Source organism: Elgaria multicarinata, chromosome 2 (assembly GCF_023053635.1).
Source record: "Elgaria multicarinata webbii isolate HBS135686 ecotype San Diego chromosome 2, rElgMul1.1.pri, whole genome shotgun sequence".
Taxonomy (NCBI): domain Eukaryota; kingdom Metazoa; phylum Chordata; class Lepidosauria; order Squamata; family Anguidae; genus Elgaria; species Elgaria multicarinata.
The window spans coordinates 175,870,985-175,888,329 of NC_086172.1; the positions used below are offsets into that span (position 1 = coordinate 175,870,985).

At 40.2% G+C, this 17,345-nt stretch overlaps 1 protein-coding gene across 1 annotated transcript in view; it reads left to right on the forward strand.

Annotated features, from left to right (window-relative positions):
- Window positions 1-17,345, forward strand: part of PELI2 (pellino E3 ubiquitin protein ligase family member 2) — a 99,681-nt gene that overhangs the window by 62,689 nt on the left and 19,647 nt on the right. The window contains exon 3 of the mRNA XM_063118206.1: window positions 16,469-16,570. Within this exon, the coding sequence (XP_062974276.1) occupies window positions 16,469-16,570 (102 nt within the window). The remainder of the gene's footprint in view (window positions 1-16,468; window positions 16,571-17,345) is intronic.

Here is a 17,345-nt window from a genome sequence, read left to right on the forward strand (position 1 = left end):
GTGACTCTGGAAAAGGTAGCTTTAAATATGCAGTGGAATGTGTATGAGAAAACATGAATGGGAGCAGGCTGAATGCAAAATATAAAAACCATATACACATTGGACACTGTTTCTAAGCATTTTCCCCCTTTTGTCTCCTGTCTTTGGTGAAATCGTTTAGGTTTAGATGCTGCTTCACTTAAGGAGAAAAGTGTAGGATGCATGCTGTGCCTTATAGCTGCCATTGCTCAAAACTGTCATTTTCTCTGTCATTTTCTTCTTCTAATACTAGCTTCCAGCCAGATAAGTCATCTGTATGATAAATGGCAGAATGCTCCCCTTACTGATCCACATTGCTACAAATAAACTAAATCTGTTTTTGGAGACAGGGGAAAAACCTAACCCATTATTTACATTGCAGTTTTACTGGTACTATAAAATGTCTTCAGCCTAGGCTGTGACTGTCTTTTACTGAACTGTTCTTGTTCTGATGTCGCCTATTTTAGGTCTTCATGGTAAGAACAAGACAGTTCTCCAAACTAGTAAACAAAATCTAAGGCATTCAGTGCATAAACAGAAACACTGAGTCCTGAATATTAGAACTGGAGATTCTGGATGAAAAATTGAACAATTGTTCATACTTTTCTGGCAGACTGTGACTGTTGTCAGTGACTTTAAAAAAGGAGAAGAAAGCTTCCCTTATAAGAACAGGGAAAATGGCAAATGAAGGAGTCTTACAATTCTTAATACCATTAGATAATTCTTATAACTTTGATTACATAAGCAGCTTCTACCCAAAGACCTTTCTGACCGTGAGTATTAGAAACATCTTAACTTTTAAATGCAGACTTTAATACTTATGGATAAATTGCTGGATCATGCTTCAGAAGTTATACCTGATGCCCTGCAGCCAGAATTGGAAACTCCCAGGCACCTACAGATGGGCCCTTTACAGCTGGGAATAAGGCTTAGGGCGACTTTTTCCAACCTGGTGCTCTCCAGTTATGTTGGACTACAGCTCCCATAATCCTATACTGCAGCATAGGCTGGGGAAGACTTGGCTTAGATGCCTTTTCCAGAATGAGAAAAGTACTGCAACCGTACACAGTCCTTTAGCCTTAAAAGCCAGGAGAGGCAATGCATGGAATCATTGTAGTGCTGTACTTCTTTTTGCTCAGCCTAGAAAAGAGCACTGTAGGGAATCCAGAGATCCAGTCAGGATGATGCCAGAGTAGTGTTTTTTTGGATGGTGAAAGAATGTGGAGGGGAGGAGCATGCAGAAGGGGAGGATACTGTCAACCAGTGGGCAATTTTCCACTTGCCATAGATGAGTAGTAAATGCCTTAATGAGGTGCTACGGGATTGTAGACATGTATGTAGATAGACCTGGAAAATGACCACAAAGCAAGAATGACATGAGTTTTGGATGTTGTGGGGAGGGAATAACTGAGATTGGACCTACAATCAATTTTTTAATTTTATTTATTTATTAAAACATTTGTATCTTGCTCTATATCATTAAGCTCTCAGGACGGCGTACAGATAAAATCACTTCACCAACATAAAACAATAAATAATATACACAGCTAAAAACATTAAACCACTAACCAAGCTAAAACCAGTATAAATTTTAAAAGCAATAAAAACAATTAAAACTATGTGCAACCTTGGCGAATTTAGCCCTCAATGACTTTGATAAACGCTTTCACAGGGAAAATGGTGCTTATTATTCTCCTTTTAGATACAATATAGTTGGGGGATAAAACATAGTGAAGCAGATGGTGGGCATTTGGTTTGGAAACCATATCTAGCACAATATTGCAGCAAAAAGAGCTATGTTAGGGTTGCACAGGCACTCTGCCTTGGTCATGAAGGTGAATTCCAGTATATATTAGAGCTGCTATGAGATATACAGCTAGGACAAAGATTGTGCCCTCTTTACTTAGTTACCTGGGGTAGAAAAGGTTGAAAAAAGGGTTGCAAATGTTGCCCTTGGGAAAAAAGGGCACAATTTGAAAACTGTTTAGCCAATTGGGGTACAACTTAACATGACCTTTGAGATGAAAACAACTGCAGTTCAGTGAAAGCACATGTCTGGAAAGCTGCTCTTTAGATCTATGGCTTATTTGTTTTTGCAAATGTTTGTCATAGCAGCTGCCATAGCTTTAAATCCCTGCTTTATCCCTAGTAGCTAATCGAAGTGAATATTCACGGTGCAGCAGTGAAAACAAGCAGAGTTGGTCAAGTTGACACTGTTTTCAGAAAGCTGTTGTGAATTATATGTTGTGAGATGAGTCTTTTTAAGGTAAATCAGCGGCAGCTGAAATAACTGTCGTGACGAACAATCTGTTGTTTGGAAGTCAATACATTGTAAGCAATCGATGGATAATAAAGTCTTTTCTGTGCATCATTCATTCTTGAGCTGTCCCCTCTGGTTCTATTACTACCTGCTGCTGGGGCCTTGTGTACCGTAGAGCCCTTGCTCATTTCATAAAAGCCAGGATATAATCTTTTAGAGAGGCTTATTTCTGAAAGACTTCAAATTTACAAACCTTAATCCTTCTCTCCACAGCATTAAAGCAGATCTCTTTATAACGTGACAGCAATGTGATTATACTGCTACTAAATCTGTTTACAACTACATGTCTCATGTTTTGCTAATCTGGAGGGCACTCTGCTTAGGCTTTCCCACTTCATATCCAGTGTATTCATCTGCTTTTCTATTTGCACTGCTCTAATTTGCCTGTTGAAGGAGGAAGAGTATCCAGCCTTGTCTTCCCTTTCTACAAGAAGTAGAAGTTGTTTGTTCTGACAGTGAGAATTTCACTTTGATCAGTTTGTAATTTTAATTGCTAAAAATGGATCTTCTACTAAAGTAGGAAGTTAGTCTTGAAATTCGTCTTTTGATATATTGTTGCTTTTCATTTCTGATGTTTTATTTGTGTCTGTTAGTTGGCTTCCTCCACCAAGTGTTGGTGTTGGTAGTGATGTGTTTGTCTTTCTCCTTCCTTTGCTTCTCAACACCACCCCAGGGGGGTTCACAATAATGCTAAATTAAAAAATCATGGAATTGTGTATTATGTGTCTATACCATGAATTTTTCTGGGGCAGCTGAGGGCAAACTTGCATGTTTGTTAGTGGTTGTGGTTGCAGCCAAAGAATCCATTCAGATGTAATACTAAGGTATAATTTATCCTTGCACTAAATGAAAGGCTCAATGTGTAAGTTTAGCTTTTGATGGGGTTCGGACGTCACAATATCCCACGATAGGTTTAATAAACAATGATGACTTATTTAACCCATTGTGGATTGTCATGTAACTTGATGAGTTTTTTAATCCACAGTGGTTTATTTGGCCAATATAACCCACTCAGATAGCCAATGGTCTGCAGAGTTGGTTATTTAACACATCATGTGTGACCATCACAGTGGGTTATTGTTGTTGCCTACAGAGTCACTTGGCAAGAGTGGTAAAAAACCCCACTGCTCTCCTCCAGCCTTCAGTCCTTTGTTTCTATGATCTGCCTAGCAACTGATTGCACTTGCAGCCTGCCCCTGCCCTAAGCCTTTCACTGATGGTGCACTCTGCAACCTTCCCAAGCATCAAACACCATCATAGTTGGGTGGTGGCAGCTGTGCATGATTGTCATTTTGCCTCGTGTGCATCTTTGCCAAGGGATGCTATGTATGAAGCTCTGTCCCACTCCTGCAAACCTCCATGGAACTATAGCCACACCCCCTTTTGACGAACAGAGCAGAGGCAGTCTAACATTTTAGCCCAGTCCATCTGCTGCATAAGGAATGGGCAGTGTCTGTCCCTTCCGTGTCCTCAAATCAGAGTAGGTATCAGCAGGCAGAAATATAATTGGGTGAGTCATGGCCTGCCATGCTGTGCAAGGTTGTATGTTCTCTTGTGGTCAGCTTGGCATGTAGGTAAAGTGGCAGGAACAACCGTGTGCATCTGCTTTGTGAGCAAAGTTTGTTTTGGGCAAGAACCCAACTGGTTTCATGCTAGCGGAAAATAAAGAAGCTCTTAATACTTTCATCTGATCTTTTCCCCAAGGCATGTTTTGGGTAGAGTGAGTCCTGCCAAGGTTCCCCCCCCTACCCTTCTCCTGGCAGCCTTTCAAAAAACCTGGAAAGCTTTGTGTATTTATGAGTAGTGGTTGACACCTACTCTTGAAGTTCTTAGTAAGCCTATTTTGCTTTTGTGTTGTTGATTTATGTGTGACCTTAACTTCATTTGTAAATAGAGAAAATTTAACCATAAAGAATCTGGCTACAAGCGGTTACCTCTATCAGATATCACAACCCTTGATTTGGCAGGATGTTTCATTAGGTATTTTGAAAGAACTGCTGTAAGAGGCTAGATAAAGGCACAAAACTTGCATGGATGTGGTTTTGGATCCTACCAATGGTTTCAGTGAAACAAGATTAAGTACAACTTGTGCTAAATTAACAGTTATTTAGAAGCACAGGGCATTCATTATCTGTAATTATGAACTAAGGACAGGCTGTATCTATGTGGGAGGAAGAACAAGTGTATAAATCCACCAAGTGGAAAATAAAGCTAAGAAAATTCGAGTGCTAAAGAGTATCTCAGATGCCAGTCTATGAAGCAAAGTTTGGCTGTTTCCAGATACCTTAAAAGCAAATCCTTAACTCAGTTTTTCTGATTGAAAATGGATGTGTAGTTTTCAGCTCCACCTGGTTACACAAGGTATATCTGCTGCAGAACAAATATTTGTTGTGAGTTACCCATGAGCAGCCTAGGCATCTCTGTAGGTGTTATTGCGAATGTCGTTCAGGAGACTTCCCTGCAGTTATGTCATATAACAAGGGTGTAATTAGCACATTGACATGAAGCACAGTGTAAGCAGCTGCTGCAAAGTTCTGGGAGCCTCAGATATTGTAGTTTTTCTTGAGAAATGTTTGCTGCCTGTTCTTAACTTGTATTTAGAATGCCAATTACTTTTAAAAAACAACAACACTCCCACACCCACACCAAAAACGCCTGGACAACTCTGCTACTGATTCATTAGTGCACACTGGGCATATTACGTATCTGTTTATGCCAGCTCGCCTGGAGTGCTGAAACAGCTTTGAAACAGCAGTAATGAAACCTGTTTGCTTAGGTTTGCCTATTTGCTGACTGTGTGGGTCTTTTATTTATGCCTTTGATATCTGTGCAGTTTCTCTCATGTAGATAAAACATGGCAATGTGTACTTTTTAAATTCACTTTTCTTCATTGCACCAAACTGACATGTCAAGCAAGTCTAATTCTGGGGACAGGCTATATTACGAGAATGCCTGCATCTGTGTTCCTTCCTTCTTCAAAGTGTAAAAATGCCATAGGTGGTGGCTATAAGATTTGTTAAGAGAGCAAGGAAGATGAAGAGAAGGGTATTTAGGCAACAGGCGGATAGAAGCATGGTGGGGAAAGGGAGGCTTTGGAGAGGCATGAAGTGCTGTTTCCGTAGTCCCACACATTGTCCATGGGTGGGATCCAGACTTAGTAATACTTAGAATAGGCCCATTGAAATAAATGGAAGTTAAACAAGAATAACTGGAGTCTCATCCAATCCAGCATGTTTCCAAATTTTATCTACAGTTATAAGGGCTAAAATCTTACTTTATTTTATTTATTCTTTTATTCTCAGGGTGTTACATTTCAGGCTTTCACTGTGCCCTGCAGATTTTACAGATGCAGAGATCTCTAGCATAAATCAGCTCAGTTCTAGATAGACTTTGAACAATATCAGGAGAGAGAAAGTGAGGCAAAGGTTGAGAGAGACAGTGATGGGGGACAGACAGCAGGCTAAGTTGTTCTTAGGAGCCCCTGAGCCTCATCCGGTGCAGAATGCAATTCCAAAATAGAATTTGGAATGGAGGGCAGTGAAGCAATGCCTCTCCTCCCCTTGGACACTGATTCACCCAAAGAGATATAACAAATATGGAAAGAGGCAAAGCAACTAGGGTAAGGAGGCAAGAAAGGGAAGCTAGCGAAGTGTTGATTACACTTGGCATGATATCCCACAAAAACTATAGCTGAAACGCTAGCAGAACACCCCGAACTCTAAGATTGGTAAACCACTGGGTTTAAAGCCTACAATCCTTGATAGTCACACTGGAGTCCCTGGTGTTTTGAGTGATACACACATCTGTTGCCCCAAGATTGTGGCTGCACATACAATGTGGAGGTCATTTGAGTACCTCAGGCATTTATCTGAGCTTTCGATGTGATTTAGCAGTACCACTAGAACAGATACTGCCTTAATACAGGATTGGGTGAAGCTTTATCTTGGTACACAAGGCAGCAAAACAGTACAAGCAACACAAACAGCAACAGGAAGGCTCTGGTCCTGGAAATGTAGTTTTGGCCCTAGAGGGAGGAATGCTGCTAGGAGTGGATTACGAGGAATGAGAAGTGTGCCGGTTGAATCCTCAGATCTTAAAGCAATGGAAAAGTACTTTTATGTGTGTTGGGTTCTGTGGAAAAATCTCCAAGAGGCTCTGGACTCAAGGGCAGTTGTAGGGTATAGGCAAAAAGGAGGAAAGTGCACAAAGGTGACAATCACTTTGGATGTACTCATGATAGGGTTAAATAAAAGATTCAATAGCTTGGCTGTGAGGAAGGAATTGGAGCCTTCCTTTAAACTCCTGGCTTCATGATTGAATTTAGGCTGGCTGATAAAAGCGTCACAAACGCCAGACATCTGTGGGACAAGCATGTTGAGGTTTCCAGAACAAGAGAGACCATAAGAGAACACAAATAGTGCTTTAATCTGCTGATCTCTCTAGAGGTAAAGGCACTTAAGGATTAGGCCACATTTCCCACCAGGGATTTAGATTGGCCAATTTATGCTGCCCTTGTTGGTTGCTTGACTGGGGTGATGATCTGGAAGTCAGGAAGGTGTTCACATTTATTCTGAGTTCCCATTATTTGCATACTCACATGAGAGCAACTGTTACTAATTTCATTACAGTAGAGGACACACAGGTCATCATCTTCAAGTACAATAAATGTGGGTAGTTGGCATAAGATGAGGTCCTAACTGCTACAAGTCCCTTGACTGTGCAATGTTTCAGAACAAAAGACATATTAGACCAGGTGCTAGGATGATGCTAACAAAATGCATGTGTAAAAGCCATCATGGCTAAAGTTCTCATTAACAACCAGGTCTAAGAAGAAACAAGATGGATGGTCATTACTTTCATACCCTGTTTGGGATTTTCCAGACATATTTGCTTGGCTGCTTTTAGAAAGAGGACGCTGGACAAGATGGACTTTGGACAGATCCAGCAGTGGAAACTATTTGCCCTATCATGCACGCGGGGTGAAGCTTTTGTAAGCTCTCTCATTTATGCAAGAGTCAAAATAGACTTGACTACTTCAGTGTTGAATTGATAGATAGGCAGTACATTTAATATTCATTATATATCCATTTTCCTGTTACTCAGTGTAACCAGACATCTCAAAATAGCTTATATTATATCAGCCAATATTGCAGAGTTGACAAACCCTGAGCATAACTTCTAGAACATAAGTAGCTTGAAAAACCGATTCCAAGCAGGGTGATTGATGGGCAAGTCACTTTGACATTAACTCAAATGAGTTTTCAACCTTCTCTTGAACAGTGAAACAAGTGCATCAGTGGCATTTTGAGACTTTTCACAAAATCGTTCTTCTGTCCCAAACTAAAATGCCCTCAGTATAAGATGACTTTCTATGTGACTTAGGAGACCTCGTTTCTGCACTCCATAACAAAATTGACCAAAAATCCTTACTATTAAACTGTTCCGAATATGTGTTCAATATAAAATGGCTTTTAGCCATATGGTGAAGATATAGCCAAAAGCAGTATTAGCTGATGCTAGTGTATAGCTGGAAAGCAAAGAGCAAGGCTTATATTGTGTGCAGCTCAAAAAAGAACAAGAAAAAAAAGAACATGTCTGGTTCTTTAGAACAAGGACCATGGAGATATTAGTTGCTCTAACTTTATGTGCTTACATAAAGAGCAGCATTTTAAGGTAGCAATTTCTTGTTTTCTGTTTGCTAATACTGTGCAGAATGAGGAGACTAGGGCTTAAGAAAAGATTTTCCCTTCTTAACCCTTGGCTAATGTATTGGCAGGCAGCCTAACTGAGTGCTGGAGCTTCTGTTGAAGTTGGGGTATTACCTACTTGAGAGCAGATCAGTAAAGATACAGGAAATGGGGTAGAGTATGAGAGAAATGCTGGATAGGCAATTCTTGAAATCAAAAGGCACGTAACTTTTCCCATGGTTCAGTGTTTACATAACAAAGCAGCCTTCAACCCACTTTTTTCCTTCTTCTGTTTTGCTGTCCCAAAGCATTAAGGGATGCCAATTCTGTAAACAATCAATAGCTTTTTGGCAAGGATTACATTCTTGTCTGTGTTCATTTCTCACAAGAGATTTTTCTGGGCAGCTGTTTAAAGTTCTCTCTCAAGGTAGCTATCTAGAGAGACTTTGGCTGTCGATACAAAATCAATTTGTGTCAGATTCAATTTATAGTGTCTGGAAACCATACAGTTATGAGATGAGTCTCATCTCATTTGTATACCATGCCAATGCTGGCATGCACTGGAACACAGTGTTGTTTGCATTAAGTACTGCTGCCTTGCTTGGTTATCTGGAAGCTGTATTTACAAAACTTATTAACTGTTAATTCATTTTTTCTCCATGGGTTCCAGCTTTCAGCTATACGTATGTGTACTAACAAATTGGGCATTTCACTTAATTCATATAGGGGCTCTCTGCTGTGTTCCAGAGATAGCACCCACCCTCTAGAAAACCCTCCCTCATGCGGTTTGGGAGGCGGAAAATGTAACGTCCTTTAAACGCCTCCTGAAAACATAGCTTTTTAGACAAGCTTTCCCTGGACTATTACTTATTCTGGTTTTATATGACATTTTTAATGTTTTATATTTTGATAATTTTTTTTTTTGGGTATATTATGGTTTTAATTGTAAACTGCCCAGAGAGCCTTGGCTATTGGGCGGTATAATGGCAACAATATTATTTTTATATGTTTTTAATCAGTTGTATATATTTTATAGTATTTTTATATTTGATGTTGCTCCCCACCTCGATCCAGAGGGAGAGGTGGGTAAGAATTATTATTATTATTATTATTATTATTATTATTATTATTATTATTATTATTATTTTAAAAAGCCTGTGTAGAATATAACAAAAGATGTGGTATTACAGCCGTTTGGGGCCAATAGTATGAAAGCTACACTCTTATGTGTTCTGTTTTTATTTGTTGCCAACTCTGGGACATGTATTGACAGAGGTAACTAAAGGTAATATTGGCATACAACCCTGGCTTTCACACCTGCTTTCCATGTGCTTCAGTTGGTGACCACTGTGCTCAAAGCCAATTTTTATGTGCGCTAAACCATTTGCTCTGGTAGAGCTGTCATTTGCTATGGTCTGTCCATAACTTGTTGTCACAGCTTATTCTACTATGGTACCTGTATGAAGTTTTATTCATACATGGTTGGAGAGTAGTTATCAGAATAATGAATATGGTCTGTGGTCCAAATTGGTCATTTATGTCCAAGTAAAGGAAATGCCTAGGTGGCCAGAACTTCCTTTGAAGTTTTATGGGCAGTAATTCCAAAGGGGCAAGCCACTTACACATTCAGAACAATTGCATGATGCAGCTCAGCAGGGTGGAGAGTTTGTTTCCTTATGTGGATGGAGAGCATTCAGGCATGCAGCCTGAAGAGAGAGTGTCCCAGTAGAACTATGCCATCTGATTAAAGTGACTTGCCTCTTTGGGAATGCGAATAGTTACACAGAAGATTTCAAAGAAATGCCAAGATGCCTGGGTGATTCTCTTGTTCCATAAATGATTACTTGGCCATGGGGGCTTTATTTATTTATTTATTTATTTAAGTATTTTTATGCCTCCATTCAGCCAAAAAAGGCTCTCATGGCGGCTTACAAAAGTATTTCTTGACAGTCCCTGCCCACAGGCTTACAATCTAAAAGACATGACACAAAAGGAAAGGGGATTGGGAGGGAGGAGGAGGGGCTTTCCCTGTGCATTTTCAGGCTATTGGCACTGGATATAGTAGCCCAAGAAAACACTGAACTTTATTGGACCCCACTCTTATCAAATCAGTTTTAATTTAATCTGTTAATCAAAAGAGTTAGGAGCCTCTGTCACAGGGTGTGTGGATAACTTTAAATAATTAGCCACAAAGAGGTCAGAGCCAACTTTATTTGGCTGTGTGTTGACATCACTGATCTTGTTCACATGACACACTAAACCATGGTGGTTAAGCACTTTGAGCTAAACATTATGGCTTAGCGTGTCATGTGAACCATTCCTAACCATGGTGACTACATAACCACGATTTAAACCCCCTCATTATCCATTTGCCGCAAAAGGGTTAGCAGCCTAATCATGGCTTAGCATGTCACCTGAACAGGTCCTATGTGAACATTTTCACAATGAGTGCTGAAAAGCTCAGGAAGATAATTTTTCGCACTGTCAAACATGTTTGTAAAAACAGTGAGTAGTTAGACATAGCCTGCTTCAAAGTAATTAATTTTGGTCTTTAGAAAATTATGCTAATATTAAATTACCTGCCAGTTTGAAAACATTCCAGGTATCTGGAAAATGCATGTGCATAACTGAGTTGTGTTTTTTTTTAAATAGACCTTATTTTGTTCATGTAAATCACTATCAGTTTGCATGAAAGACACTGAAGGTATGTGGAAAAAGCAGATGGGAACCTTTTAAAAAATAGTTTCTAATATTCCGCTTAAGATGGGCTTCCTTCTCAGCACTCAAATCCCATGAGGTTTCCATGGCAATGTTCTTTTTGCTAAAGGTTACCAGAAAATTACACTTAATGGCTGTATCAGCAACACAGATCAATTTCACTTCCCAGATTTACCGTAGTCTTCCCACATAGAAGCAGTAATTCTGCTCAATTAATTTTCAACTTGTGTGTGTTACACTAACAAAGTAGCAATCTTCTTTACATATATTGTGATGACAATATACTCCCCCTCCCATCCGTCTATCATCCATCCATCCATTTCATATCCCATCTCCCCTTCCATCTGCATTTATTAAACAAGGAGGTCAGGTTTGTTAATGCATCTGTTTCCTTTTATGCTTGGATTGTGCCACATGTTTGCTCAGGGTAACAGGCTGAGTTCTTGCAGTAGCTTGGTGGCATAGGAGTCACAGTGACACCAGTCCATCATGTGCCGCTGGAGCAATATGAGAGGTCCATGCCTGGCTCCACCTCCACTGACCGCGTTAGCTCAGTTTTGTCACTGCTATGGGGAAGACCTGCAGCATGCAATGTACCTGCCTAATCCAAGTCTTCTCATGTTAGCCCAACAGTCTAGAAAGAAATGGCACTGCCACACCTCTCATGCCGCCAAGGTAACATTACAATTTAATATTTAGTTATGTAAGGCTGGATGACCGGCCATGAGCAAAGCATGGATGGGGTGTTGCTCATGGACAAGCATGTATAAAATAGACAAACTTGTTGATATTTATTTATTTATTTATTTATTACATTTTTATACCACCCAATAGCCGAAGCTCTCTGGGCGGTTCACAAAAATTAAAACCATAATAAAACAACCAACAGGTTAAAAACACAAATACAAAATACAGTATAAAAATCTTAAAGTCCATCCTGATGCAAAACTATCCAAATAACTTTGGGCTCTGTAATACGCCTTAGGAATTTGAAGAAAAGTGCAAAGAAAGAGACTGGCTGAAAGAATTTGCTAAAATGGACTGTTTATTAACAGTGTGAGACAATGTTAAGAAAAAAAATATCTTAACTCCCAAACCATCCTGGTTGGCTTCCTACATCCAAAGTTTAGATACAGGATAAAGTGGCAAGATGTTATTTAATGTATTTCCTTATCACAATAAATTCTTGCTTTTAATTAAAATAGTAAGAATCATTCATATTAAATAGCTTTTAGCAGCCATAGGCTGTTTCCCCACCGCCTAGAAATGTGGGTACAGTCCTAATACAGATTTACCATCTAATTGAGAACTAGTCCTAAGAGGTTAGTAAAAGAAAAAGGGCAGGGGTCTTGATTTTGATTGGTAATAGCCTTGCAGGCACAAACACTGGAAACATTTGGGAGTACTTAGACTAATTGTTACATAATGTATTGGAAATTCTTGTTCATTAACTTGATTCTTTTGGGGTGCATTCCTATGCATATTTAGTCAGAAAAATGCATAGGATTGGTTACCCACTTACCCACCACACACAGACACACACATATTGTGGACATTGTCTAAAGCTCTCTCTTTTTTAAATGGGGTCTGGGTAATTGGAATCAATAAACTCTGAAGCAAATTTATAACTGTCATGGATAAAGAAGCTGTAAGTCAATTTGCAAATCATAGAGGTTTTTTTTTTTTTAAATGAGGTGATTGTTCAAAATACAGTTTCGAACTATTCCAAATTTCCCCAGCTTTTTCATTTGTTAAGCAAAATGACCAAATAAAAAACAACATCTGTTAGCAATAATTAGCAATGAATCTATGTATTTGTTCTAGATGACATTCCAAGTAAATGAACTTGTTAAACACCTGGCATATAAAAACTTATAAATAGCATTCATAGATTTCTTACTGTTAACAGAAACCAAATGTTCATTTCAGGAGTGGAGTTTAAACAGTGCTAATATAGTAGAGTATATACCATTGTGCATAGTATATAGAATTAATTGGATACGTGAATTTTTCACCAAGAAAATGTCAGCTCATACATCAGTTAGATTTGTGTTAAAGGTCGCCGTGGACTTTTCACAATCTAATGAGGACAGAACTCCATTCTAGTAACTTAGGCAGTGGAGCTAAAAATAACTTATTAGGAGTATCCTGCCCCAATTAGTTCCCTAGAGAAAAATGAGTCAAATTTGCTTGAACAATGGCATTTATGTTAATGATCCCAAATTATGAATCCATAATATTATGTAAAAAAAATTTAGAAAAATAAAAGCCACTTTATTGAACCCGCATTCTGTGCAGAGAACATTTTTGTAATTTTTTTCCAGTTTACACAGACCATTGTATGCTTGCTCACTACACTGTTTCCATTGTAGGATCTAGAGCTTATAAGGATCATGGCACTCTTCTTTGGAAGACAAATCCTAACAAGCCATCTTCCCCATGGGTATGCAAAGTTAGGTCAAATGCCTGGCAAAGCTGCTCAGATCCCTTACTCTAATCACAAACTGGTGTCTGGTTGCAATTTGCTTTTCCTTGTGGGATAGGATAATAGCTTCTTTAAGGATGTTGCAACTTCTTCTTTTTCAGTGCATAGTTAAACTATGGAATTCACTACCACAAGATGTAGTGATGGCCAGCAATTTGGATGGCTTTAAAAATGGGGGTTGGATAAATTCCTGGAAGAGAACGCTATAAATAGCTGCTAGTCCTGATGGCTATGTGCTACCTCTAGTTTCAGAGGCAGTAAGCCTCTGAACACCAGTTGCTGGGGAACATGGGGGGAGGGTTCTGTTGCACTATGTCCTGCTTGTGGATTCCTGGTCAACAGCTGTTTGGCCCCTGGGTGAACAGAGTGCTGGACTAGATGGACCCTTGGTCTGATCCAGCATTGGTTTTTATATGTTCTTATGCTCCTCCCCAAATCTGCTCACTTTTGCTGGCCAACGTTTTCTGCACCCCTGCCTTGGGCTTCAAATACCCTCTCACCCCTATCAAGGCAAATCATCTCTAAACCTCTCATCAAAGCCCAGTCTTTCTGTGACCTGTACAGATAGCAACCCTTCGTTGATCCCAGTTTATTACTGCAGTTGAAATCAAGGAGCATAGTCTTTAAGAAGAGGGACCTTTTTTGGATTGAGACCCTTCTGCTAGGCCAGTTCAGATGCACACATCACTCTTTCTGCTTGTAATGAACTTTTCATGTCGTTGGTCCTCAGCACCATGCACAGAATGACACTCACAAATGCTTGTGTCCAGTGAATTCACTTGCTAAAACCACTGAAAGAGAAACCTGTGATGAGGTGCTGGTCTTGGAGCTAAAACATCCTTGCTAACCTCAAAATCTTAATTGTGTCTCTGAATTGAATTATTTGTGGGTCCCCTAACCCACATTATGTAAACAGCCCTCTAATTTTTTGCATGACACTTGTGGACTTTTCATACATTACTCAGCAGTTAATTTGGTTGTAGTGTCAGTGCTCTTGAACTTGTGTGACTTTATGAAGTGTGTGTTTCTCCAATTGCTTGTTACGCTTGCACTTTACACTGTAATACATCTTAAGTGTGCACCTGGTGATGATGATGATGATGATGATGATGTGAGGCTGTTGGCAGATGCTCTTTTAACTTACCTATGTTTCCAAGATAACTGATAATGTGAACCAACCATCAAGCTGTATTCTCTTTTATGGAGTGTTCAGGCTTCGAAGTATCTCTGTCAGTCTGTTACCACTGTTGGTGCATTACTCCCCTTTTATTATTTTGCGGGGGAGAGGAGACACAAATCAATCAGTTATTCCCAATTGACTACACATTCCATGAAGCCTTGATGAAGCTTAAAGAAATGGTCTGCTGTCTACTTAGCAAAATTGCCTTAAAAAACTGACTTCTGTTTTAATGGTTTATAGTGAAATATACTTATTTTTGTTTTAATTTAGTTAAGATACTACTATTTTAGGCTGTGTCTCGTGTTTAAAATTAGGGGTGTGCACGGACCCCCCGCGCCGCTCCGCCCATACTCCGCTCCTCTTTGCCGTGGAGCTCCGGCTCCGAATCGGAGCTCCGCAGTGAAGGGGAGTGGCGCCAGGTAAGGCCGGGAGAGGAGGGAGGCAGGTTTACCAGGTCCTGCCGCCGTCACTGCCCATGCGGCGACGGCAGCAGAGCCTGGTAAGGGACTAAGGGAGAGGGGGGCCTTACCTGCCTCCGTCCACGGTCCATCGGCGTCTTCAATTGAGCCCGCGGTTCAACCAGGAAGTCTGGGCTGACTTCCTGGTTGAACCACGGGCTCAATTGAAGACACCGACGGACCGTGGACGGAGGCAGGTAAGGGAGAGGAGGGCGGGGGGGGGTTACCGGACCCTGCCGCTGTCGCCGCATGGGCGACAGCGACAGCGGCAGGGCCCGGTAAACCCCACTTACCTTTCTGGCGGAGCTCTGGATCGAGGCGAAGGATCCGCCTTCACCTCGATCCTCTTCACCACGCTCCGCTGGCCCCCCAATCCTCTTCGCCTCCGCCTTAAGGGCAGGCGAAGCCCCCCACTCCGCTTCTAATTCACCGGTCCGATTAGAAGCGGAGCACATCCCTATTTAAAATCCAAAGAGAAGAAGTGTTCAGTAAATTGTTTACATTTATAGAAATCTGTCATTGTTAAATCTTAAATCAATCATTACATTAATATATTTTAAATAAAACCTGTTGATGAAAGCATTTATTCTAATAATGGTTTAAAAATATACTTGACTATTATTTGATCAATATTTAGTCAATTTATCAAATCCTTTTTGACCTCTCAAATGCCATCCCTATTTTGTCTACAGAAGATTCCATGTTCAATCCTGATATCTCTAGTTAAGGGCTCTTTGACAGGGCAAGAAAAGAAAATATATTCGCTATATCTTTGAAAGCCACTGCCAGTTAGAGGCTACAGTATTGGTCTTGATGGACTTTGCATAAAACAGCCTTGTGGGTTCTCTCTCTTTTCTCCTTGCCTCCTTTTTCGGTGATAAAACAGGTGTGCGCCTAAAAAGACAGAGAGAGCACTGAAGCTTCATCTGTCTCAAACTTTGGCCTTTTCTTATTGTTAACCTGGCAGTGTTCATAGTGCTTTAATACCGAGTGAAAAGAAGAGAGAGATCTTAGAAATGGAATAGCAAGAAAGAGACAAAAGCTACCCATCAAGACAGCAAGTGACTGTTACAATAAGAAAAGGAAGTTGAAGACAGGGTTTGTAGAAGTAGGTTTTGAGAAGGGAATTGATATATGAAGTTCTGCACTGAAGGTTTTCTGGGTAGATGTCCCCAGCATAAAAAGCAGAAACATTATTTTGGAGCTGAAATTGGAATAGGGCAGTTGCTCCTTTCCTGGCTTTGTGGAATAGATATAAAAATCAAAACTTAACTTTTCCCCCCTTTTTAATGAAGCACAGATATTTTTATTCTTCACCCCATAGCATGAATCATAGTCATGGATGATCACATCTTGCATAGGAAGGAGTTTCACTCAGTCTCATGGAAAGGTTATGTAAGGGATTGTTTGTGATTTGAGAGTTGCAACTGAAATAATAGCTACATTTCTCCTAGGTACTTGCTGTAAAGTGCATAATGAAAATGAAGCATGCATTGGGAGAAGTTGTTAATGCTTGTAATAGCATTCCCAAGTGCTGTAGTAATGTGCTTTCCCCTGACCGAGGTGTTGCTTAAATAAAACAGGAACTGTTTTATTCCACAGGCCATCAGCTGTAAAGGGCAGCACAGTATCTCCTACACACTGTCAAGAAACCAGACGGTTGTAGTGGAATATACCCATGATAAAGATACAGATATGTTTCAGGTAAGTGTCCTTAAGTTACTTAGTAACAGCTGCTTGTGGGCTTTTAAAATATATTTCCCAAAGGCTTTTCCATCCACACACCCAAGTAACAATGTCCCGACTGTTGTGAAACTGTGCCACGTAAAGTGTAATTCTCAGTGTAGTTGTCTCCCCCCATCCCCCCACCCCACACATTTTTGACACTGCAGTCGAGCTGTCACAAGTATTTGGTGTCCTAGCTACAGAGCAGATTCTCAGCATTGCTACTTTGGTAGGAAATAACACTGTATAAAGATCTGTTACGGTCTGTGAAGTAGAATCTTAACTGCTTCTTTGCAGAAGTTTGTGGTTTCAGGATAGGGAAAAAACATGCCCAAACATGGGCCTATTGCATAGACATCTGTTGAGTTGCATGGGGGGCATACTAGGAAGCTGTTGCCAAATGTGTGTTTTCCCAGTTCCTGTATGTGTGGCAAAGTGGATGCTTATGTACTGGTAATCTGTGACTACATACCAGATGTGTAAACACACACACACACACACACACACACACACACACCCCACTGAAGAGCTTTGTGTAGGAAATTTGAAGCAGTCCTTACGTATTCTGAATAATAATACTGAATAATGAATGCCAATTTTTCCTACATTGGCCTGCCCCACTCTGAACTGTTATACCTCTTTTTTTGCTCAGTGTGTCATGCTTTTGAAATTCACCACGGAGTTTTGTTGTTGACAAAAGAGCAGAGACATTCCATAGACTTTAGAATAATAATCTTGAGCATGGACTTTGTCC